Source organism: Natator depressus, chromosome 10 (assembly GCF_965152275.1).
Source record: "Natator depressus isolate rNatDep1 chromosome 10, rNatDep2.hap1, whole genome shotgun sequence".
Lineage (NCBI taxonomy): Eukaryota > Metazoa > Chordata > Testudines > Cheloniidae > Natator > Natator depressus.
The window spans coordinates 36,287,067-36,311,600 of record NC_134243.1 but is presented as its reverse complement, the minus strand read 5'-3'; the positions used below and the strand labels follow the sequence as shown (position 1 = coordinate 36,311,600).

The window sequence follows — 24,534 nt, the reverse complement described above, 5'->3', positions numbered from 1 at the left end:
CAGGGCCACAGGAATGGCTCCGTTCCAGTCAGGACTGGATGCTGTAAGTACCTCTCCAGTTTTTAAGAGAAGTCACTCTTATCGAAAGATCACATTGGCAATGCTGCATTTCAAACAGGAAGCCTTCACATTCTGCAGCTCTATAGGTACCTTTCTCTACCGAAAGGCCTTGCATGTTTGGTGTAACTACCCAAATTCTGCAGAGATGAGGGCTTCGGTTGTACTTCAGTCAGGGGCCCAGAGTTTGAAAATGGTTTAAGGGCTTTATTCACTCTGTCTCGTAGGAACGGCCATACTGGATCAGAGCAACGGTCCATGTAGACAGGGAATGCGCTGTTCTGCCAACTGCCTTCCCTGTTGCTGGTCTGGTGGTATATTAGGAGAGCCTTCGTCTGTGACTACTGATACAGTGGCTCCAAAGAGCCCTCTTTCCCCGTTTTGCCCTCAGAGGTGATGGCTTGTATCAGATGGAATGAGAGGGAAGCATTTGTGTCAAAATACTGGCAGTGAAAAACTGGCTCCAAGACCAGCCAGTTACAACTTACAGCACCAGATTCTCCAGACCAACCACACAGTGTTCCATACAATTCCAGAGCAAGGAGTAGCAAAGGTGGGAAAGACCATCTTTGCAACCCCCTCCTCCCAAGGCTGCTGGACACCAGCCTGGTCCCTGATACCAGGCAGAGCAGCCTTGATTCTTCCTGACCCCATCTGGGGATTTGCATATGTCCTGAAGCAAAGCGACTGACAGCCCTTGCAGTGTCGTCCTAGCAAGGGTAATTGCAGAAGCTATTCTTATCCATTGACATGGCTAATCTTAGTGAGATACAGTGTTTCTCTCAATAATACATTGCAACTGTGAATTTCCATTCAGGTGCATGCACTCTCTCTCAAACACACAGGCCACTGGCACTTACTTCGGTTGGTAAAAGTCCTTCTTGTCCGCCGACCCAAGGCTCTGTAAGACAAAAACAGACATGTTTCTTTAAGCCCCTTTCATTCATCTGCCTGCCAGGAACACCTACCCCATGCGGAGAGAGCAACAGAAAGCATTCATGTGTGCATGTAGGAATGGGAATAGCACATGGATCCTTTCACCCCCAGAGGCTGGGTTCAAATCCAACTTCTGCCACGAGCCACTGAAAATCATGGATGCCTAATGGCTTTCTCAGTGGCCTGTGTGAAGTGAATAGGTGGCAGGAGTTGCCACCGGCAGCTGCATTCACTGCCTCCCCTGCAGGCAATCTCAGTGGAGACCAAGGACTGAACAGGTCATGCGGACACAACGATCCTCTCACTCCTAGATGCCAGGTTACAATCACGCTGGGGGGGACAGCTTGCACTGCCATTGCCTCAATAGTATCAGCCCTGGGGATGAACAGGAGGCTGTGATGCCCCTGGCTGGAGTGGCAACATTTCTCAGGACACTCAACAAGCATGTTGTGCAGAAGGGCGGGAGGGGTTCACAAGCTCTGTATTCAGATAAGCAGAAATGCCACCAGGCCCACGGTTCGCAGATACAGTTTGACTCACTATGCATCCTAATCTCTCTCAGCCCCTATCTGGCCACCTCACCCTGCAGGTGAGCACATCGTGAACTGGTTACTGGATTTTACCCTGTGAGGCAGAGAAGTGCTATTGTCCCCGGGCTACAAAAGGGGAAGTATGGCACAGATTAACTGATCGACTTGCTCAAGGATACACAGCATGTCTGAGCTGAACTCAGGTCTCCCAAGTCCCAGTCTCAACCACTCAGTACATCACACTAGATGAACTGTGTCAAACTCCAAGCATGCATCCACAAATGCCAGTAGAAGAGGTGATCTGACATACAGAGAGATTCCCATGTGCTATTGTTTTCCAAGTGTAGATGGTTTAATGTGGTGTCACCAACAACACCATTATTAAAAGTTTGACAAAATCTCAAACCACCTGCTCTAAGACAGTCTAAGAACTTTGTATTTTCCAAAGCATGTCCCACCCTGTCTCAGTCTTTCAGAAGGAAAATACCACAGGATGGATTTCCAAAGGGGCTTGGATTTTCACACATGCAAAACCTGCTCTGGCAAAGGTAGTGTGTTTTGGCATGCATTCAGCAAGCTTCTGTGAATTCCTGTTTGCATGTGGGAGAGAGCATACGAGAGTGTGTGGGAGAGAGGGTGTGCCAGGGGCACGCAGGTGTGTAAGAGGGGTGGACAAGAGGGTGTGTGTGACAGGTGTGGAAGTGTGTGAGAGAAAATGCACATGTGGATGTGTGCATGAGAAGAGGTATGGTTATGTGTATGGTGACTCTGTACACAATGTACATGTCCGTATATCAGCTGACCTTTCCTGGCTACCCCAGCAGCTGATTCTGGGGGGAAATACGTTCAGACAAATCACTCTCGGCCCCTAGAGAAAGGAAACAGAGAGATGTCACCCAAGTCCTAGGCAGGTGAGGAGAGCCCCACACCCTCAGCTCTCCTCTACTCTGGGACCCATTCCTGACAGACAAGACCTCAGGGCTGCAAACTAACTGGGGGTAAGTGATTGCCCCATGTGAGATATAAAGAGAGAGGGGCACACTGAGCAAAAGCCAGACCTCTTGCACTTCTGGGGAGTGGCTGGGGCCAGGCAAGGTGCTGCCAGCAGCACTTCCACCAGCAAATGGACATGGAAGGGAGGGAGAGAGGGGAACCAGCAGAGCCATACCTGGTAAGCAGACTTTCAGCAGCTGCAGTTATTGCCTTCAGGCTGCGCTGGGGCAAGGGAGAGACAGCAAGACAGACAGACAGACCAAACCTTAGCTTCAGCAAGCCCCGCCCATCGTCCCAGTGCTAAGAACCCTCTTTTCCTCTTTGTACTGCCTGGTCTTTGCTCTCGCTGCTTGTTTTCTTATTGTCCAACCTTCCCTCCTCTCCCCTTTCAATCTTCCTCCTCGCAGAGTTGAAGATGAGGATGGTTTAGCAGGGAGGATACAGCCCCCAGCTCCGGACCGGCAGTGGAGTAGGAGAGGATGTGTGTGCATGCGAGGAGCAGGCTTGAACTCTGGAGCTGGTGTTGTACTTTTACACTACGGTTGCCAGGCAATAGCTAAGGCTAACTTCAAAACAGTGAGAAGCAACCAGGCAGAATACTAATCAATGGAGCAGTAATCACCGCCCCCACTGAATTCACAACACCAGCCTCCTCGCCTCAAGGGACCCACTGGTTGTTTGCACTATTTAATTGAAAAGCAAGTGGCTACACTGCCTCTTCATTGAGAATTTCTAAGCCTTTCAGTGCCTGTCCAAGCACACTGGGTAGGAAGCAATATGCACCCAGCCCCTTATAGGTGGGATGTACTACGGCCCTATTTCCAGAAGGCTTTCACTCAAAACTAATAGAATCATAGAATCATAAAAGATTAGGATTGAAAGAGACCTCAGGAGGTCATCTAGTCCAACCCCCTGCTCAAAGCAGGACCAACCCTAACGAAATCATCCCAGCCAGGGTTTTGTCAAGCCGTGCCTTAAAAAGCTCTAAGGATGGAGATTCCACCATCTCCCTAGGTAACCCATTCCAGTGCTTCACCAGCTCCCTAGTGAAATAGTGTTTCCTAATATCCAACCTAAACCTCCCACACTGCAACTTGAGACCATTGCTCCTTGTTCTGTCATCTCCCAACACTGAGAACAGCCGAGCTTCATCCTCTTTGGAACCCCCCCCCCCCACTTCAGGTAATTGAAGGCTCATTCTTCTCTTCTGCAGACTAAACAAGCCCAGTTCCCTCAGCTCTCCTCGTAAGTCATGTGCCCCAGCCCCCTAATAATTTTCATTGCACTCTGCTGGACTCTCTCCAAGTTGTCCACATCCCTTCTATAGTGGAGGGACCAACACTGGACACAATACTCCAGGTGTGGCCTCACCAGTGCTGAATAGAGGGGAATAATCACTTCCCTCAATCTGCAGGCAATGCTCCTACTAATACAGCCCAATGTGCCGTTGGCCTTCTTGGCAACAAGGGCACACTGCTGACTCATATCCAGCTTCTTGTCCACTGTAATCCCCAGGTCCTTTTCTGCAGAACTGCCGCTTAGCCAGTCGGTCCCCAGCCAGTAGCGGTGCATGGGATTCTTCCTTCTTAAATGCAGGACTCTGCACTTGTCCTTGTTGAACCTCATCAGATTTCTTTTGGCCCAATCCTCCAATTTGTCTAGGTCACTCTGGACCCTATCCCTACCCTCCAGCATATCTACCTCTCTCCCCAGCTTAGTGTCATCTGCAAACTTGCTGAGGATGCAATCATCCCATCATCCAGATCATTAATAAAGATGTTGAACAAAACCAGCCCCAGGACCAACCCCTGGGGCACTCTGCTTGATAGCAGCTAACAACTAGACATCAAGCCATTAATCACTACCCGTTGAGCCCGACAATCTATCCAGTTTTCTATCCACCTTATATTCCATTCATCCAATCCATACTTTTTTAAGTTGCTGGCAAGAATATTGTAGAAGACCGTATCAGAAGCTTTGCTAAAGTTCAGATATCTCACGTCCACCACTTTCCCCATATCCACAGAGCCAGTTATCTCATCACAGAAGGCAATCAAGTTGGTCAGGTATGACTTGCCCTTGGTGAAACCATGTTGACTGTTCCTGATCACCTTCCTCTCCTCCAAGTGCTTCAAAATGGTTTCCTTGAGGACCTGCTCCATGATTTTTCCAGGGACTGAGGTCAGGCTGAACTGTCTGTAGTACCCCAAGTTCTCCTTTTTCCCTTTTTTAAAGACGGACACTATATTGGCCTTTTTCCAATTGTCCGGAACCTCCCCCAATCGCCATGAGTTTTCAAGATAATGGCCAATGGCTCTGCAATCACATCAGCCAATTCTCTCAGCACCCTTGGATGCATTAGATCTGGACCCATGGACTTGTGTATGTCTAGCTTTTCTAAATAGCCCTTAACCTGTTCTTTCACCACTGAGGGCTGCTCACCTCCTCCCCATACTGTGTTGCCCAGGACAGCAGTGTGGGAGCTGACCTTCTCTGTGAGGACCGAGGCAAAAAAAGAATTGAGTACTTCAGCTTTTTCCACATCATCTGTCACTAGGTTGCCTCTCCCATTCATTAAGGGTCCCACACTTTCCCTGACCTTTTTCTTGTTGCTAACATACCTGTAGAAACCCTTCTTGTTACCCTTCACATTCCTTGCTAGCTGCAACTCCAGTTGTGTTTTGGCCTTCCTGATTACACGCCTGCATGCTCGAGCAATACTTTTATACTCCTCCCTAGTCATCTGTCCAAGTTTCCACTTCTTGTAAGCTTCCTTTTTGTGTTTAAGCTCACCGAAGATTTTTATGTTAAGCCAAACTGGTTGCCTGTCATATTTGCTATTCTTTCTACACATTGGAATGGTTTGTTCCTGCGCCCTCAATAAGGCTTTTTTCAAATACAGCCCGCTCTCCTGGACTCCTTTCCCCCTCATATTAGCCACCCAGAGGATCCTGCCCATCAGATCCCTAACAGAGTCAAAGTCTACTTTTCTGAAGTCTAGGGTCCGTATTTTGCTACTCTCCTTTCTTCCTTTTGTGACAATCCTAAACTCAACCACCTCATGGTCACTGCTGCCCAGGTTGCCACCCACTTCTACTTCCCCTACCAATTGTTCCCTGTTTGTAAGCAGCAGGTCAAGAGGGAAAACGGCCCCTGGTTAGTTCCTCCACTAGTTGCACCAGGAAATTGTCCCCAACACTCTCCAAAAACTTCCTGGATTGTCTGTGCACTGCTGCATTGCTCTCCCAGCAGATGTCAGGGTGATTGAAGTCCCCCATTAGAACCAGGGTCTGTGTTCTGGAAACTACATTTAATTGTCAGAAGAAAGCCTCATCTACCTCATCCTCCTAGTCTAGTGGACTATAGCACACGCCCACCACAACATCACCCTTGTTGCTCTCAGTTGACTCTCAACAGGCTTTTCTCCAGTTTCATATTGGAACTCTGAGCAATCATACCGCTCTCTTACATACAATGCAACTCCCCCAGCTTTCCTCCCCTGCCTGTCCTTCCTGAACAATTTATAGCCAAACATGACAGTGTTGCAGTCATGTGAGCTACCCCACCAACTCTCTGTTATTCCAATCACATCATAGTTCTTTGACTGTGCCAGGACTTCCAATTCTTCCTGCTTGTTTCACAGGCTTCTTGCGTACGTGTACAGGCACCTAAGATAACTAGCTGATTACCCTTCTTTCTCAGTATGAATCAGGAGGCCCCCCGTTGCACCCTCCTCCTTGTGTTTCCCCCTGGTATCCCACTTCCCCACTTACCTCAGGGCTTAAGTCACCATCCCCCGGAGAACCTAGGTTAAAGCCCTTCTCACAAGGTTAGCAAGCCTGCCTGTGAAGATAGTCTTCCCTCTCTTCATTAGGTGGATCCGATTTCTTCCTAGCAATCCTTCTTCCTGGAACAACATCCTAAGAATTCAAAGCCCTCTCTCCAACACCACCTGTGTAACCACGCATTTACCTCCACAGTTCGACGGTCCTTACCTGGGCCTTTTCCTTCAACAGGGAGGATGGACAAGAACATGACTTGCACCTCAAACTCCCTTATCCTTCTTCCCAGAGCCACGTGGTCTGCAGTGACCTGCTCAAGGTCATTCTTGGCAGTATCATTGGTACCCACGTGGAGAAGTAAGAAGGGAAGCGATCCGAGGGCTTGACCAGTCTCGGCAGACACTCTGTCACATCCTAAATTCTAGCTCACACTTCTCGAGTCTCTCACTCTGGTCGGCAGATGGATGACTCTGTCCCCCTTAGGAGGGAGTCCCCAAGCACCACCACCTGTCTCCTCCTCTTGGGAGTGGAGGTCGTGGAACCCCCATCCCTAGGACAATGCATCCTATGCCTTCCAGTCGATGGGCTCTGATCCCTTCCCTCAGGTGGCTCTTCCAAATCATTCTCTGCAATAGTACCTGTGCAGAGAGCCTGAAAATGGTTTCTTACCTCTATCTGCATAGGGGGTACCTGGGTTCTCCGCATTCTTGTCTGGACATGGAGCTGCACAATGTTCATCTGCAATCAGTTTGAAATCCCCTCTCGGAGATGTGCACTTTACCGCTCTGCTCTCAGGGAGGCCTCTCCCCACTTTGCATATGTTTGGAAAGCACCTGCTTCTAAACCCATTGCTACGGCGATGAACACCCTAGAAATACCTAGCAATAAATCATTCTTCTGGAGCAGCGACCTCAGACAGAAAGTCTGAACCAGTCACATGAGGCAGCTCCCAGGAATTGCTCTGGAACCACATGTGGAAAGACAAACAATGTATAACTACCTGGTCACCCATTCTGGGGCAGTGTGGGAGGTGGGGTTGCTCTGCAGTGCCCCTTCAGGGCCACGCCTGGTACTTCAGGTGCTCCCTGCCTGAGTCTGCAACCTCTGGATGCCAGCTTGGGGCAAGGTAGCCTGTGCCGTAAGCTTGGTGTCAGCCTCTGAACAATCAAGTAACTAAACAGCAACTCCTGGTTCCACTGTCTGCACCTTGAAACAAAGAGGAAATAAAACAACCTTCAAATGCAACAGCTTAGCTGCAGCTCGTAGGACCAGGCCCTGGCTTCTGGGTTAGCCCTGAGGCACTCCTCCTCTGTCCCAGTGTCACCCAGCTCTGCCCCTAAGCAAACACAGGCAAGCCTCTGTAACTGGCCTACTGGTTCTTGATTGATCAGTATGTCCTCCTGGCCCTGTGGGGGGATCATCTCGCCCAGCTGAGAGGATTTTCCTTGGATGGGGAATGTCAGGGCACTGATGCCTCCCGTGGAGACAGAGAAGGCCTGACTGACCCCCTCAGAGGTTATTAGTTACCTATTGGTAGAGAAGTAGTCACATATAGGCAAATAGCCCATTTAACCAATACTTGAAGAATATACAGTATGTGACAGAGGTTAGTCACACTGCTTAGTGCACAGCTGGAAGGTGCTCAGCGCCTACAGTGACAAGAGTGCCTACACTGAACATTACACAGTACAATACCGCTGTGACCTGGGCAGTCAAAGCAGCAGCAGTCCAAAGCCCAAGAAGTCCGTGCACTGTATTTCCTGAAATCAGCCTTCGGGGTGCTGGAAGCATATCTTACGCCTTCTAATGGAGAACCTGGTTTTCACCAGTCTTCATTCGTAACCTTGTTTTACTAATCAGCACCCTGAAGAACTCATTCTCCTTCTCAACAGCCTTCCCTACCAGCTTTTACTTGCAAATCCTGTTCTTCACTCAAAAAGGCCTTCTCCTAGCAAGCCCACTTCACCTTCCCAATGGTTATCACTGGGAGACGGCCTCTTCCAAAAGCACTCCTACCTTACCCAACATCAGCCACAGTCATATCCCACTTCAATGGCTACATGGTCTTCTGCCATGGATCGCACCCCTTGCAGTAAGAGAAAGACATTCAGAGTGAGCACCAAGTTTTCACTTGTCCCCATGAAAGACTCCCATTACTTCTTCAAATGACCGCATCATAGGGACCTCACAATGCCTCTAGAAGGCACTTTTGGAAATGCTTAATCCACGATAAGGGGTTCACTCCAATTCCCTGCGAAGTCAATGGAAAGACTCTTATTGACTTTACTGGGAATAGGTCTGGGCCTTACCAGTCCAGCTGTCGTTTAGGTAACAGAGACTCACCAACAGTTCTTTGGAATAGCAGTTCTTCCTAGTACATTAATAAATAGCAACAACAACAGTAATAGTACTATCACCTACACAGCACTTTCACTTTTTTCAAAATGCTGCACACATGCTTGCTCAACACATTTCTTGTAGAAGACAGCTATATCCAAAAGAGCTACTTTGCCCAGTTATAGGAAACTGGGAATTTCTGAGGCATGATCCTGCTAATTATTATCCAGAAAATCTATCTACAATCCCTAGTGAAAGAATAACACAAATAATAAGAAAAAATTCTAGGAATGTGGTCCAGTGAATCGGACCTGGACAAGGAACCAGGATTCCCAGCTCTGCCATTGGCCTGCTGGGTAACCCTAAGGAAATAATTTCCCCTCTCCATGCCTCAGTTTCTCCATCTTTAAAATGGGGATAACACCACTAAGCTTCCTTTGTGAAGCTCTTAGAAATCTATAGATGAAAGTGCTTTATAGGAGTGAAGTAACACTATTGTTATTATTTACCTGCAAGACAATGGAACCAGGAGCAATAAAAAGTTGGGATGACAAAGAATAAATCTCGCCAGACAAACTTGATTTCATTTTTTCACAGAAAAACACTAATGGTTGAAGGGGGAACAGGAGATAGACTGGTCATATATTTGGATTGTAGGAAAGTTTTTAATATGATGCTCACGGAATGTTACCAGCACACTTAATTCAGATTGTCTTGAGTACAGATGCTGCCAAATGGGTGAAATTTGCCATAAGGACTATAATGGCCATGTACTCAGTCAGTGGAAGGTGGAATGAAGGAGGGAAAAAGAGGGAAAATTTAGTCAGGAAAAATGTCCTGATGCTGAGATTTATTAGCGTTTGGAAGAGTCTTCGGAGTGGAGGGGATTTTTTAAATCGCCCAGGATTTTTAAAAGCTGTCTAGATAAAGCACTAAGCAACATGCAGAAGGGACAATTCCTGCCCTCATAGGGAGATGGTCTAGTTCAGTGCTTCTCAAGCTATCTGATGTGGCGGACCGGCAACTTTTTTCCCCAATGTGCGCACAGACCGGCAGCCGATGGCTCGGTCCGCGGACCACCACTTTGAGAGGCACTGGTCTAGTTGATTCATGTCTAAATTCTGTGATACCCAACCTGTGCCTGATGACTGAAGCAGGCAAAGATGCTCCCTGGAATGAAACCTCTAAGGTTTGACACTTAACTCTCTGGTGATAGGAAAGGTTCCTACCCCTGAGGTGGGCATGAAATGATCTGAGATTTAGAGCCTACATATATATCTCTCATTATATTACTGGGCCGTCTGCTTTCTTGTTTCTATGAAGACTGGTGTAAAAGCACAGCAAGGTGCTACAGAGGGGTGATACTGGAGGAAGCACATTGTCTCTCCTAAAATATCTGCAGAAGCCACTGACGTTCTGGCTGACCTGTCGTTCCTGCAAAGCAAGCTGGAGCCCAGGAGAGAAGGAAACAAGGAATGGAGGGTGGTGACTGAGTTAAATCAACAGCGCCCTGATCCAAACCCCACCTCACGGTTCCTCACCACTCTGGATGAGTCACCTGGAGCACAGCCTTGCGCATTTCTCCTTGTCTGCTCATTTCATTGATGACTCAGGGTTTAGGAAGCACACTCCAAATCCCCTAATGAAATAATGGAGAGGAGTCAGTTTTATCGTGCTGGGTGTATTTTTAAACATACATTTTTACATGATGCTCAAGTCTGTCTCTAAAGCTCATCAGCCTCAAGAGATAGGGAAAAGAATTCCTCGCTATACAGAAACATTTCAGCATGATGGAAGGGGCCACTGGAGACAGAGGAACAGCAGCCCAGCCCATCTACCAATCCCCCCAGCATGGAACAGGGAGAGTGAATGTGATAGAGTCGGGGGTGGACGTGCTGCTGCCAGAGACATTGCACATGCTCCATCTCCTTGTACCCCAGCAGGACAATGCAGGTGGTGACGCAGTGCTGTTACAGGTGCTCTCCATAACCTGGCCACAATCCATCTCGCAGTTCTCCAATAAGGTGCTCGGAACACCGTGTTGTTGGAAGGCCCATCCTTCATAATGTAGATCTATTCTATCTTCCAACCCTAGACAGCTCTCTGCCTCCTCCTCAGCCTTACAGATCACCTTGGTGAACAGCTTACCTAAAATCAATGAAGCAGCAAAGGAGGAGACTAAGGCCTGGTCTACACACAGTTTTTGCACCAGTATAACTACGGTGTTAGGGGTGTAATTGTTTACCGATATAGTTATACTGGTATAACCCCAAGTGTGCCTGTAGTTATACTGCTATAAAGACCCCAGTTTCGCTTATTCTCCTTCCCATACAGGAATAGCTATATCGGCAAAAGCACCTTTATACCCCGTACAACTGCATCCTTATTAGGGGATTGTAGGGCTTTCAATATACAGTACCAACATAGTTAAAGAGATACAACTTTCTAGTGTAGGCAAGACATACAGTGACGGCAGGGGAAAGCTGGTTCCAAATGTGACCGACTGCAGCACAGACAGCTTTGGTGTTCCTATCCTGATGTGACTGTGGAAGGTAAAAGAGTTGATTTTTCTCCTGCCCCACAGCATCCATGATGTGTTGGATAAAGAACATCTCTGTTACACATTCAACGCCTGGTTCCACCCCTAAAGTTAAGGAGCAAGAGGTCACCCAAGAGATCTTCCAGAGAAACAAAAGAAAACTGGACTCACCATTCCTGATATTTCTAAGCTAAAACAACAAGAACTAAAAGATTCAGGCTTCTTTTTCTTCTCCATAAAAGAGCAATAGCAAGGGCACAAACTCAACTTTTCAAAATCCTTTTAATCCCACTGCAGCTTTGATGCCGTCCAGACCAGCTATGCAACACACAGTCACATTCAGAGCTGGCAAACTACCGAGCACCACCAACCCCCTTGACCAGTAAGATCATCAATAACAAAAGAACATATATAAATCTAAGTCAATGAAATTGTCTTTTTCTCATTTTCCTGAAGCCGTTTTGTGTGACTGGCACATAAGCTGCTGTTGCTAAACCCCGTCTCGCTGCATCCCACCCTGTTTTGAAGAGTACACGGTGTAGAGAGGACTATACCCCAAGTTTTAAGGCCGAGCTTTTAAAAAAATATCCCAGAAAGCCTTTGCCAGGATTGGTGCATCAATTAAAGGATGTGCTGGACCAATTCACCTCACTTGTACCTGATGAGAATCAGTGCAATGTGTTGCACAGATGAAAAAGCAAAATCTGTCAAAGATAGCTCTGAATTCCAAAATTAAGCACAGCTGGAAAGAAAATCTACAAGAGTTTCAAAACATATTGCATGTCCAGGGCCGAAGCAAAGGCTGGGCTGATTTTTATTTTGTTTTTTGAAGACCTGCTTCAAGGCAAACTTGAAAGATACCATAGACATCAAATTAATTGCGCTTTTCACTCAATTAAAGGTTACCATGTGCAGTCTCAGCTATCTACTTCTGGGCAGTGGCCTCAGTAGGAGAATAAACTATTAGTGAGCCTCAGGAAGTTTTGTACAATTTAGAAACTGCACCAAAATAATCCCTAAAAGACAAGCAGCTGCTGCAGGTGACAGTTTTCTAAGTCATTCCATTAAAAATTGGCCCAGTAACTCGTAGGGTAGTCACTGTTTGTGTAAACACAGAGGAAAGAGAAAGAAAGGGATGTTATTTTTCCAAGCTGCCAGAGGACCTCACAAGAGACTGTTTTGGGCCAATCTCAAAAAACAAAACAAAAAAACCCAACAACACTGAGTTATAAAACTGTCATCTACCCCTTGCCTCCTTGAGGGATTTCTCTCCCATCTAGAGCTGCCACCCATTCTCCTGTGGCTGCTTAGGACTCAACACTGAGAGCTTTATCCTAAGACATGCTGGACCCCTTTGACTGTCACTGACTTCAACAGCTGCAAAGGGTGCTCAGCCCACTGGAAGGATCAGATCCTAGGAACTGAGACATTTATGTCCTGTAAGCCCTTGGCATCTCCCCCATGAACACTGGCAGTCTGTATTTAAAGCATGCCCACTAGGCAGCTCAGTACACCTGCAATGCACTGCATCAGGAGTTGATGCCTGACTTTCCTAAGGGCAAACAAACCCCCATGCCTCAGGGTGCAAACTGATGGTTTGCAGGGCTTACAAAGGAATTTCCCCTCACTTGGCCCATTTCAGGCACAGCACTTGGAAGGTTTTTAGCCCTCCTCTGACCAGGGAGGGATGGATCCTTGAGCAACATGGACCCACACATTACACACACTTCTCTCACATGCTTAACCCTTTATGGGTCAGGCACAGCTCAGAGATTAAAGGACTGTAGCATTCCCACTATGCTCACACCTCACTTTACACACAGCCAAGCTTTGTTTCACTGGCTCTGCAGCTCCTAGTCCCAGCTAACTTCTTCTCCTCCCCATCCCAGCCACGCCTCCTCGCTACCCTCATTGGGAGAAGGGCTAGACAGCATGCTCCTGCACCACTGTATCTGGCTGGCTCCCTAAGGCCAGCTGCTAAATTAATGTGGCTCGCCTGCCATTGCTTGGGGTAACCCTGCATGTGGACATCCTCTCACTGTTGCTGTGCCTCTCTTGGGCCTTGTGGACCTAACAGTTAATAAGACCCTACCTCTGAAGCAAAAAGTATTGGCTGCTGTAGGAACTGGGAAACCAGGCTAGATGAGCCAGTAATCCCTTCCGATGAAGCAAATCTTCGACCAGCTCACACCCTGAGTGTTTACTGAAATCCCACTGCACCACCTTTGGGAGTCAGTTCTGTTCCTGGAAAGAATCTGTGATCTGTTCTGTGCCTTGCAGACTTCTATCTCCCAGGCTGTCCCTCATGGAACTGCAGGCCTTTGCTCAGGTGTCAGGAGAGCACTACATAAGTATGGCCAACATTTTCCAGCACAGGGGCCTAGAATAGGGCAGTTGAGGCCCAAAAGCAGAGGCTTGATTTTCAAAGGAGCCAAGTACTCGAGCTCCCACTGAGTTCAGAGGGGACTTGGGTGTGCTCAGCATTGTGTGTTACACTGAAGAAGCTCCTGTAGTTCCGGTGCCAGACATACACCCATGTGACTCCACTTGCTTTCTCCTTCAGTGAAAAGATCACGAGAGGCGATGGATGAGCCACCAGGCATATGGCACAGCCACACAACTATGCCAACGCTCTTAACATTTTCATTCTTCAATGCCTAGCTCATCCCAGCATGGCTCCGAGAGAGGATCTCACACTTGCCTGTGAATACTGACTGATGTTGCACGTGGGTGGGTGTGCATGTGTTAGTATTTCCCTGACTGGTCTCTGCCGCAAGATGAAATGTGTTTTGAAAATTGAAAAAAATCCCTTCATCCATTTCTGAATTTTGGGAGTCGTGGCAACAAAAATAACCAAAGTTTGTAACTTAGCCTGGAGATTGTGTTCAATAAGAATTAGGGCATTTGCTAGGCTTCCCATTATGGAAAAGTCCTATAAGAATGTAATAGAGAATTATATCCCTGCTGTAGAATCCTGTAGGTTGAGTCAAAGAATCAGTGGAACGAGCACCTCCCAATATAACAGTCTACAGGACTGAAGAGTAATTTCTATGGAATCCTGTTAGTTTCACCCCCATTCGGTTCTGTAGTACGTATCCAAAAAGGGTCAAAAAGAGTGGATTTTATTAATAAACCTGTGGACATCTACAAATTGTATAGTGAACAAAGCAGACTCCTCTATGTGGCTCCCCCTTAAAGACCTCAGCGCATGTATTCCATCATTTAAATAAACAAGTCTCTAATTTCATCTGGTTTGCAAAACCACCAAGACTCACCAACCATCAGAACGATGGACTGGGGCTCCCCAGTATACTGTACTGCCTGAGGGATGTGGCCAGTGGTGTCCAGATATACAGCCCACTCTGGCTTGGGACTGAAAGGGATGTAACTTTATCCTGGCAGGACATTCAAGCTATCCCCTTCTCAACCTTCCCAATGCCCCCCTCAGTTCCTTGCAGGTCACCCTACATGAAGGGACGAATTTACTAAAATCTAACCTGACCATCCTCTCCAAAATTCCCTTTATGGAACAATCCACATCTGAGAAGCAGAAGGAAAAGCTGTAGTAACATCCTGTGGGAATCAGGGAACATCAGATACATTTCAAACTTGCCCGAGAAGAAATCCAGCATTTTTTTCCTCCATCAAAACCAGAACCTGCCGTTAAAGCTATGCTCAGATGCCTTCCTGACCCCACCACCTCACTACAGGAGGAATGTACCACCAAAGCAAGTGGATACCCACACTTTGCTGGCTCAGGTTACCAATGGCTGAACGTTCCTACCGATCATTCATCCTCCCTCTTGGCCAGGACCACAAGCAATTTTAGAACTTGGACTCTCTCCGGGGGGTGAAGCTTGGAAGTGAATCTGCTGCCATGTGAAATGCCCTTCATCTTTTCCCATCTTCTTGACTACAGTTGTGAAGGTTGTGGGTTTGAGTCTCACCTGATCTCACACTGAAAGGTCATCCAGCTACAAAATGGGTATCTGATCCATCCAGTTAGGGCAGTCAGAAGTGATGTTGGCCTCACCACTCCCTTGTATAGTGGCGGCAATGAAACAGGTGCCTAACTGTGTCAGCCTGATGAGCTCAGGGGAAATTTTTTTTAAAAGGAAAAAACCACCTCTCTCTAGAAGCATTAGCCTGATTTGTACTGTTAGTCCTGAGAGAGAGTGCAAAACACTTTCATGCCACAGAAGTCCCTTTACAGTCATGTTTCATCAATGGTTCTCAATGCCCAGGGTGGTGGGTCTTCACCTGGTGGTTCCCCACTCCACCATTCTGCCTCTTTTTCATTCCTTCATTCCTTTCAACATCTTACAATCTTTCCATCTCTGATTCTTCCACCTGCTTAGTTTTCATTGACCTATGGTGACAGAAGTGCGTGGCATAGAGCCACCATGCTGCCAGTATGCCATCTAAGGCCAGTATGCCAGTATGCCTCAAAACCAGGGTATCTGTCCTCTTGTGTTCAGCTTCTTTGTGTACAGCTTGTCCAATTGGCTCTTATGGGACATCTGTATATTATTACTGGTTTATGAAAAATAAATAAATCTTTACTAAAAGAAAGGACTTACCTTTCTATGGACACTTTCCATGGGATTTGCATGGCGTACATATGCGGCTTGGGAACTATGCAGACTTTGGATAAGAACATAAGAATGCCCATACTGGGTCAGCCCAAAGGTCCATCCAGCCCAGTATCCTGTCTATCGACAGTGGCCAATGCCAGGTGCCCCAGAGGGAGTGAACTTAACAGGTAATGATCTAGTGATCTCTCTCCTGCCATCCATCTCCACCCTCTGACAAAACAGAGGCTGGGGACACCATTCCTTACCCATCCTGGCTAATAGCCGTTCATGGACTTAACCTCCATGAATTTATCCAGTTCTCTTTTAAACTCTGTTATAGTCCTAGCCTTCACAACCACCTCAGGCAAGGAGTTCCACAAGTTGACTGTGCGCTGTGTGAAGAAGAATTTTCTTTTATTTGTTTTAAACCTGCTACCCACTAATTTCATTTGATGGCCCCTAGTTCTTATATTATGAGAACAAGTAAATAACTTTTCCTTATTCACTTTCTCCACACCACTCAAGATTTTATATACCTCTATGATATCCCCCCTTAGTCTCCTCTTTTCCAAGCTGAAAAGTCCTAGCCTCTTTAATCTCTCCTCATATGGGACCCGTTCCAAACCCCGAATCATTTTAGTTGCCCTTTTCTGAACCTTTTCTAATGCCAGTATATCTTTTTTGAGATGAGGGCACCACTGCAGTATTCAAGATGTGGGCGTACCATGGATTTATATAAGGGCAATAAGATATTCTCCATCTTATTCTCTGTCCCTTTTTTAATGATTCCTAACATCCTATTTGCTTTTTTGACTGCCGCTTCACACTGTGTGGCTGTCTTCAGAGAACTATCCACGATGACTCCAAGATCTTTCTCCTGATGAGTTGTAGCTAAATTCGCCCCCCATCATATTGTATGTATAATTGGGGTTATTTTTTCCAATGTGCATTACTTTACATTTATCCACATTAAATTTCATTTGCCATTTTGTATCCCAATCACTTAGTTTTGTGAGATCTTTTTGAAGTTCTTCACAGTCTGCTTTGGTCTTAACTATCTTGAGCAGTTTAGTATCATCTGCAAACTTTGCCACCTCACTGTTTACCCCTTTCTCCAGATCATTTAAGAAGCTCTCTAGGTCAAGAAACTTGTAAACTCTGCTGGCAACCCCAGTGGAGCTTGTAAGCTCTATGGGCTCAATAGCATGCAGTTTGATTCTCATACACACACACCTTTTTCCCATTTCAAGTTGTCTTTTTTTTAATCTAGGAAATTAAATACATGAAATTATTAATGCAACATGAAGGTTGCACATTTGAAATATAATAAGCAAGGAAATGGTACTAATGAAGGTTCATCAGTAAAATTTACGAGAGTCGTCTTACACACATTCCATTTTCTCCATTAATCCTACAAACTACTAGAGTAAGTATACACACGTTGGGAAAGTTATGCATGTGCTTAGGTGTTTGCACAGTCAGGCTTATACGTATACTTTAATATCTTACTAGTTGTGTTATAAAATGTTAACCATAAAAGCATATGGGATGTGCAATATGGCTACGTTAGCATTGCTGTTGGAACCTGAAATTTTGTTTTCCTGACTTTCTGTGATTTCACCTGCGACACCTTAATGTTGCATTAACACACTGCTTGGCATTTCACACATACATTTTTTTATCTCTGCGCATATTGGCCCATACATGTTTATCTTGGTTCCAAGGTAAAGATACATATTTCATCACTGAAGAAAGGTGGCAGGGGAGGGGAGAAAAGAAAAGAATGGCAGAAAGAAGGCTTAGAGCAGTGCAGTCAGCTTTCAACTCCAAGGGCCTGTCATTAATTACACCCTGTCCTATGGTGTATACTTTAAACTCTGCATTACACAATCCCTGTCCCCTTGTTGTGTGTCATTCATTCTGACAACAAGTCTGCTCACCAACCTATCTAATTACAGTGCGGGGAGGAAAATTACTGGGATCCTTCCCTTCTGGATGCTCCTCTCAATCAGCTGCATGCTCCCGAGTGGCAGATGATCCAGTGCAGCAGCTCCAGCTCCCCATTTCTTGGGGAGCCATGGGGAGGAGGAGCTCCCTCTTCAGGGAGGTGGCAGGGAGTGTCAGGGAAGCAGGCCTCCATGAAGTTAATGCAGATCCAAAGGTCAGGCAATTTGAACCATCCTCCCAAGGTAGCAGATTTCCCCTCCATCCTTTGGCCTTAAACCTGCATGTGCAGCCTCGGGAGTGGACTAGCTTTGAGACCGACCTATTAAGGGACATTTGGAAGTAGCCTACCTGTGCACATTGAGGAGCATACACTGCCCTGGCTCAACAAACAGATCAAACCTATTTCCCCAAATCATGCTGACTTTCTGTATGATTTCATAGAATATCATAGAATATCAGCGTTGGAAGGGACCTCAGGAGGTCATCTAGTCCAACCCCCTGCTCAAAGCAGGACCAATCCCCAATTAAATCATCCCAGCCAGGGCTTTGTCAAGCCTGACCTTAAAAACTTCTAAGGAAGGAGATTCTACCACCTCCCTAGGATTTAGGCTCTTGTCCCTTCCCTGCTCTCTCTGCACATTCCCTACCTTCAGGGCACGTCACGCTCAGAAAAACCATAGCGGTAGACATCAGGTCAAAGGGTCTACTACACCAGTGAGTCTGTCTGGCCCAGCTTAGACTAAACAATAGCAGAGCCTATAATTACCACTGTCACATGGAGCCCCACATCCCCACCCCATGGCCAAATACTGGGTTGCGATTTGGTGCTAGTCAGCCACTCTGGGGGAATGTCTATTCTATTCTACATAAATCTTTATACCGCGCGCATCACTGTAGCACCTGAGCATCTCCAAGTAGCACGTTAAGCAACATGACTACACATCTGCCATGTGTCTGTTCTCTCATTGGGTGCAGTCATTATGCTATATAAATACACATGTATTATACACACAGAGAGAGACAAATCCATCACTATATGTTTATGTTAGAGAAGGCAGGTAAAAGAAAACGCCTCTTGCATTTGGAGCAGAAGGTGGTGAGGTTTGGTATGGTCCTTAGTTCCTGCCACAGTATGGGGCTGTCCTCTAAGAGCAGAGGCCAGACTACACCCATTCAAGACAGCTTCTCCACTGCCCCAGCTCTGCAATGGCAAATGCCAGGCCTAGTGCCACAGTGCGAGCCCCTTTTAAAATGGTAAAATTAGCAAAGGTAATACAAAGTCAATTCTCCAACTCATTCAGGAAAAGTGAGCATGCCTCTGTGTGTGTGTGTGTGTGTGTTGTGACAGGGCCAGGCCAGATAGCTACAGGAGAGTGATAGAAGGTAGATATATTAGCCCCAGATTAAGCAGGTCCCCTTTCCCTGAGTAAGATAATGGGCTGTTCCAGAACAATTAGGAAGTTGCTGGAACCAATTAAGGCAAGCTAATTAGGACACCTGGAGCCAATCAAGAAGCTACCAGAATCAATTAGGACAGGCAGGCTAATCAGGGCACCTGGTTTTAAAAAGGACCTCACTTCAGTTAGTGAGGCACGTGCGAGGAGCTGGGAACAAGAGGTGTGCAAGAAGCTGAGAGTGAGTAGGTGTACTGCTGGAGGACTGAGAAGTAGAAGCGTTATCAGACATCAGGAGGAATATCCTGCGGTGAAGATAAAGAAGGTGTTGGAAGGAGGCCATGAGGAAGTAGCCCAGGGAGTTGTAGCTGTCACACAGCTATTACAGGAGACACTTTCGACAACTGCAGTCCACAGGGCCCTGGGCTGGAACCCAGAGTACAGGGCGGGCCCGGGTTCCCCCCATCTCCCACAACTCCCTATTTGATATAAGAGGAGTTGATCTGGACTGTGGGTCCCTCCAGAGGAGAAGATCTCTGGCCTGTCCCCCGACCCATTAGGTGGGCCAGCAGAGACTGCGGTGATTGTTCTCCTCCCTTTCCCCATGCTGGCCAATGGTGAGGTTAGCTGAGTGAATGGCAGGTTTGTGCCACTAACAAAAGGAGACAAACTGAGGACTGCCATGAACCTCTGAGGTGAGCAAATCCGCCAGTAAGTGCAGAAGCCACCAAGGCAGAGGAGGAACTTTATCACAGTGTGTGTGTGTGCATGCACGCCCCCAACACCACCATAGGCGACAATCCTCAGAGAACACACACAAGTCTCCAAAGCTCACTCTGCTCTAGGAGATTAGAGCATGAGGTTCAACGTGTAGCATGATATATTTCTGGCCATGGCATTTCAGAGTTATCTGCAAAAGACTCTGTGCATAAGCTGTGGGCCAGGTCAACTAGTTTTCACTGCACTGGAGAAGAACGCATCCCCCTCTGTGATATAAAGGAGGCACAGTCATCATTCCCCAGTGCCTGACTGCTGTACATAGTGATTGGGGGAGTCAGAGACTTTGCCCCGGGGAGTTGGGCTCCCCCTCGGGATCAGTTTAGCCATCTGAGGTTGCGGAGTACAGCAGCACTGCAGAACTATTATAGGCAGGGTGCCAGTATTTGAATCACTGACCTTACTACTTCTGTAACACAAGAGTAAAGGACAGAGGATGTCAGATTCCTCTTTGAACAATGATCTGACCACACTGGTGAGTGGCTTGCCCACACATACTAATAGAGCTCTGGCTGTGGGCTCCAACATAATCTGACCTTCTTATGGCACCATGGCCTGAAATACCACAAGATGATCACTTCTCACATTATGGCCCTATAAGGGGCTCCCTGACGTTATACTAAAGTCTGTGTAAGATGTAAATACAAACAAACATCCCTCTTTGGAACCGAAAACTAGCCAGAAGACCACATGCATATCCCTCACAGTACGACACAGACTATTTTGATATGCTCTTCACGTAGTGAGATATTGCAGCAAGACGACCAAAGCTTATCTTCAAACGCAGTTAATTGAATTCTGTGCTTAAATCCTTAAAATAAAAGAATTTCTGCTAGATGGGCTCCTACAAGACAGCGCTTTAGAGAGTGTATTTGGAAATTCATGTCTTACCCCTGGCTTAAAGAACTGACTCAGAAAAGTGATAGTAAAAATGGGCCCCATAAATTCACTATTTTCCACATCTAATTTACTCTGTTAGTAACAAGGCAAGAGATGATGTTTCTGACTGCTTTCAGCTCAGCTTGGGATCAGAAAACTAATCTGTGTTCTTCCTGCCACTTTCAGCATGGCCAGTGATAAAGTTTATGTAATCACAATTTAACTGATCTGCCAAGGACGCATGAAACAAAAGAGAATCCAATTCATTCGTCAATCACTGCCTCAGCTTTGTAGTGGGCTAACAGGAGTAAGCACTTGTTTTGGTCAATAAAGTGAGCATGTGTGATGCTGACTCAGGGGCAGCAGAAACAGTGGGTAAGAAGGTGCTATTTATACAGTCACTTGATGGATTTTACTCACCTTTCAACAAAGAAACCTGCTCATGGCTTGCACCTTAACATTCCATTCTAAGCAGCGTTTTTCACATGCAGTCGCTTCGTAAAAATAGCTCTTTTAGGCCTCAAATTTCTCACGTTTAGTCTCATGCCAAAATTGAGTCTCTTTAAAACAGGGTCTGAAGTAAATCAGCCAAAGCATTTTGGAGTTATGGGGCTCTCAAAAATTAATATGTTGCAGACTTTTAGGAGTAGAATCTAACATATTTCATTCACTCAAAAAGCCACAAGCCTTTTATGAACTCCCAATGCACATATTATTTATTATAATTATTATTTACTTGTATTACTGTGGTGTCTACAAGTTCCTCCCTCCCCCTGGAGATCAGGGCCCCGTGGCAGGCGCTGTACATGAGAAATAGCACACAAACCAGTTCTAAAGAGAAAAAAATTGTCTAAAAATAAAAAAGGTATTAAAAGTGTCATTGCCAAGTGGTGGACGGTGATGCCTCAACAGCGGTAGCAACTGGGGAGTTCACCTTGTGTACATCAGTAAGTCTCTGGAGGAAAACTTGAAATTGCATCCATAGATATTTCCTCACTGCCTTCAAAGAGTTCACAGTAACAGGCTATTATCTGCTTAGTCACACATTTTTAACAAATATAAACAATTATTTAAATCTAACAAGAAAAGTCCCACAGCAAAAATGTTGTGAATGTATTGTTATGGGTGAGGTTTTAAATATGTAAAGTCAGAATTAAGTTTCTCATACTTTGCTAGAAGATTCCCTTGTAGCTATTCTGAAGCTTAAGGAATTCTGAATTATTCCAGACTCTGGAAGATTTAAATTTATAGGGAACTGAAAGGAGAGAAATCTTATTAAATATAAAGTACACTACACCTCCCCAGCGGGGTCTGAGCACCTCTCACAACATGGGATGGAGATGTGTCGATTGTGCCGAATGTGAAGTCACTGCTACTCTCCTCCCCTTCCAAGATTAGCAACACCAAAGATATTCCATTCTGTCATTCCAACCAATACCACTGCACACACTGATTTTAACTATTGCTAAATCATCAGGGACACCTGTCTGGATTGAAAGTAAACAGGACAAAATCATGCATTTAGTCACTGAACAAGAGAATGTCTTGCTATTATATGGGCTCCAACCACCATTAAATATTTAGGCATCAAACTGTACAAAGGAAGCACAAGACATACTAGAGAATAATTGGAGTACATTATAAAAAGTCTGGAGGGGAAAACAGATTTTTGGAACATGTTCTCAATTTCATTAATTGGGAGGACAGCCTTGAAAAAAATATTCCTCCCCAAATCATAATCCATTCTTCAGAGTGGATCATATGAAACGAGTTATACAAAAGAATAAATTGTATTTGGAATGGCAAGAACCCCAGAATAAAGCTAGAAACTCTGATGTTCCCATATAAAGATAGGAGACAGCTATCTGTTCCAAATTTTCAAGTTTTCTACTGCGCCAATACAAATTCACTACATACCAAAATGGCCATATAAAAAGGACTCCACCCATTAATCTTAGAACAAGCAATAATCCCCCAAACTATCAATTTAATGAGTGGGGACACAAAATGAGTCAAGAATGTACTTACAATACTAGTAACTCATTAACTACAGGGCAAAAAGCACTAGAGAGAATACAGCGGCATCTCATCCGATGAAGTGAGCTATTGCTCACGAAAGCTTACACTCAAATAAATTTGTTAGTCTCTAAGGTGCCACAAGTACTCCTTTTCTTTTTACTATCATGATAAAGATCAGATTTTAAAAGAAGATTTCCACACACACAACTACCTAGATTATGGAAATGGAAATAATTTTTTTTTAAAATATGTCCATCGTTATTTATACTGTTTATTTTTGCATTTCTCAGCTGGAAGGACGAAAAGAGCTTTCACTCCCTTTCATTTCTGTTTACAGTCATTTTTCTAGTCACTTTCACAGTCAGGTTCTCATGAACTAGCACAATATGGGGAAATTTAAATATTACTATTGATTAAATGTTGTGTATTCACAAAACCTGCGCAGAAGTTACATATTAGGCCAAATTTGATCTGAGTGCATATTTTGAATCCAGAAATGACCATACGGGATAACCCCGACCTCAGCAAGAAGTTTGTTGAGTGGGTGGTAGAAATAATGGAATAGCATATAGTGCATTTTCGTACAAAGTGTCAAACCTCCTGCATATACAGGCAGGTGATTCCCCTTTACTACAAATGAGGTAGGAGATGGATTATAGCCAGTTATACAGACCTCTGCAGATATGGCACATCAAAATAAATGGGATCCTATTAAACCATTTCTATTCCAATAATGACCCTTGTTGCTGCACATAAGGTAAGTGAAACTGGCCATCACAACTGTGGTGAGGAGCAGAGGACAGGACATATGGAGAAGGGGAAACACCCAATTGCTAGGTCTTATTGTGGCACTGCTTGCACAGGAGTGCCAGTTAACAAAGTGGTTCTGAAATTCTCTGATGAGCTGGTCTCTCAAACACACTGAATAATTAAAAATACAGATTCAGCGAGGATCTTCCAGCTATTCCCTCAGATTTAGAAATCATGGGCAAGTACAGCTGTATGGCATATTTACAGTGTCTGGTATGTTTCTGCTCCAACACCACTCTCACTCATGCAGCCTGTCTGTCTCTCAGTCAGTCACCTCTGTGCCTTCCTCCACATGGACCCATATGCATGGCGCGACCTCCCTGAGCTCATTTGCAAAGCCCCTACTGTGTCTGTGTTTAAGTCCCACTTCTGCCCTGTTGCCAGGTACATTGTATTATGTTGCCTGCAGAAAATCTTGTTGATTTATATAGAAAATCCTTTTTGTTGTTCTCCTTCTCTGTCCTTTGCCTGCCTGTTCATCCTTACCATGTGAGCTCCAAGGGGCAGACACTCTCCCTCCTTGTGTGCCTGGAAAGCACCTGGCACATTGTGGGCACTACTGAAAATAAACAACTTAGTTTGATGGATAGGATCTTCAACCAGTCAGCAAACAGAGCTGGAATACAGACCTGCTCAAACAATCAGAACTGATATGCAGGGTAAACTAGGTCAAGTGGCTAAAGGTCTCCATTCAAGCTAGACACTGACTAATCCACTATACATCTCTTTTAACATACCAGTTTTGTTACTCAAGTGACACTTAACTTTTCAAACCAGAAAAAGCCAAGATGTTATTCCAAGTGTAAAGCTACTGCTAGGTATATTTTTTTCACCCTTTGCTGTGAATGCCCAAGAGTTCATAATTTCAGGGAGGATGAGACTGAAATTCTTTCATGTAAAATGAAGGACAACAAATTCAACTTCTTGTGCTAGTCACAGCAATAGGCAGTTCATGTTTGT

At 45.6% G+C, this 24,534-nt stretch overlaps 1 protein-coding gene across 8 annotated transcripts in view; it reads right to left on the bottom strand.

Annotated features, from left to right (window-relative positions):
• The window catches only part of LOC141995026 (ankyrin repeat and fibronectin type-III domain-containing protein 1-like), a 559,159-nt gene that overhangs the window by 160,356 nt on the left and 374,269 nt on the right, over positions 1-24,534 (bottom strand). For 6 of the 8 annotated variants that reach the window (XM_074965740.1, XM_074965735.1, XM_074965739.1 and 3 more), the window contains exon 5: positions 918-958. In XM_074965740.1, coding sequence (XP_074821841.1) covers positions 918-958 — 41 coding nt within the window. Of the gene's footprint in view, positions 1-917; positions 959-2,691; positions 3,024-24,534 lie in introns of those variants that run through there. The other 2 variants (XM_074965745.1, XM_074965742.1) reach the window with 1 other exon arrangement.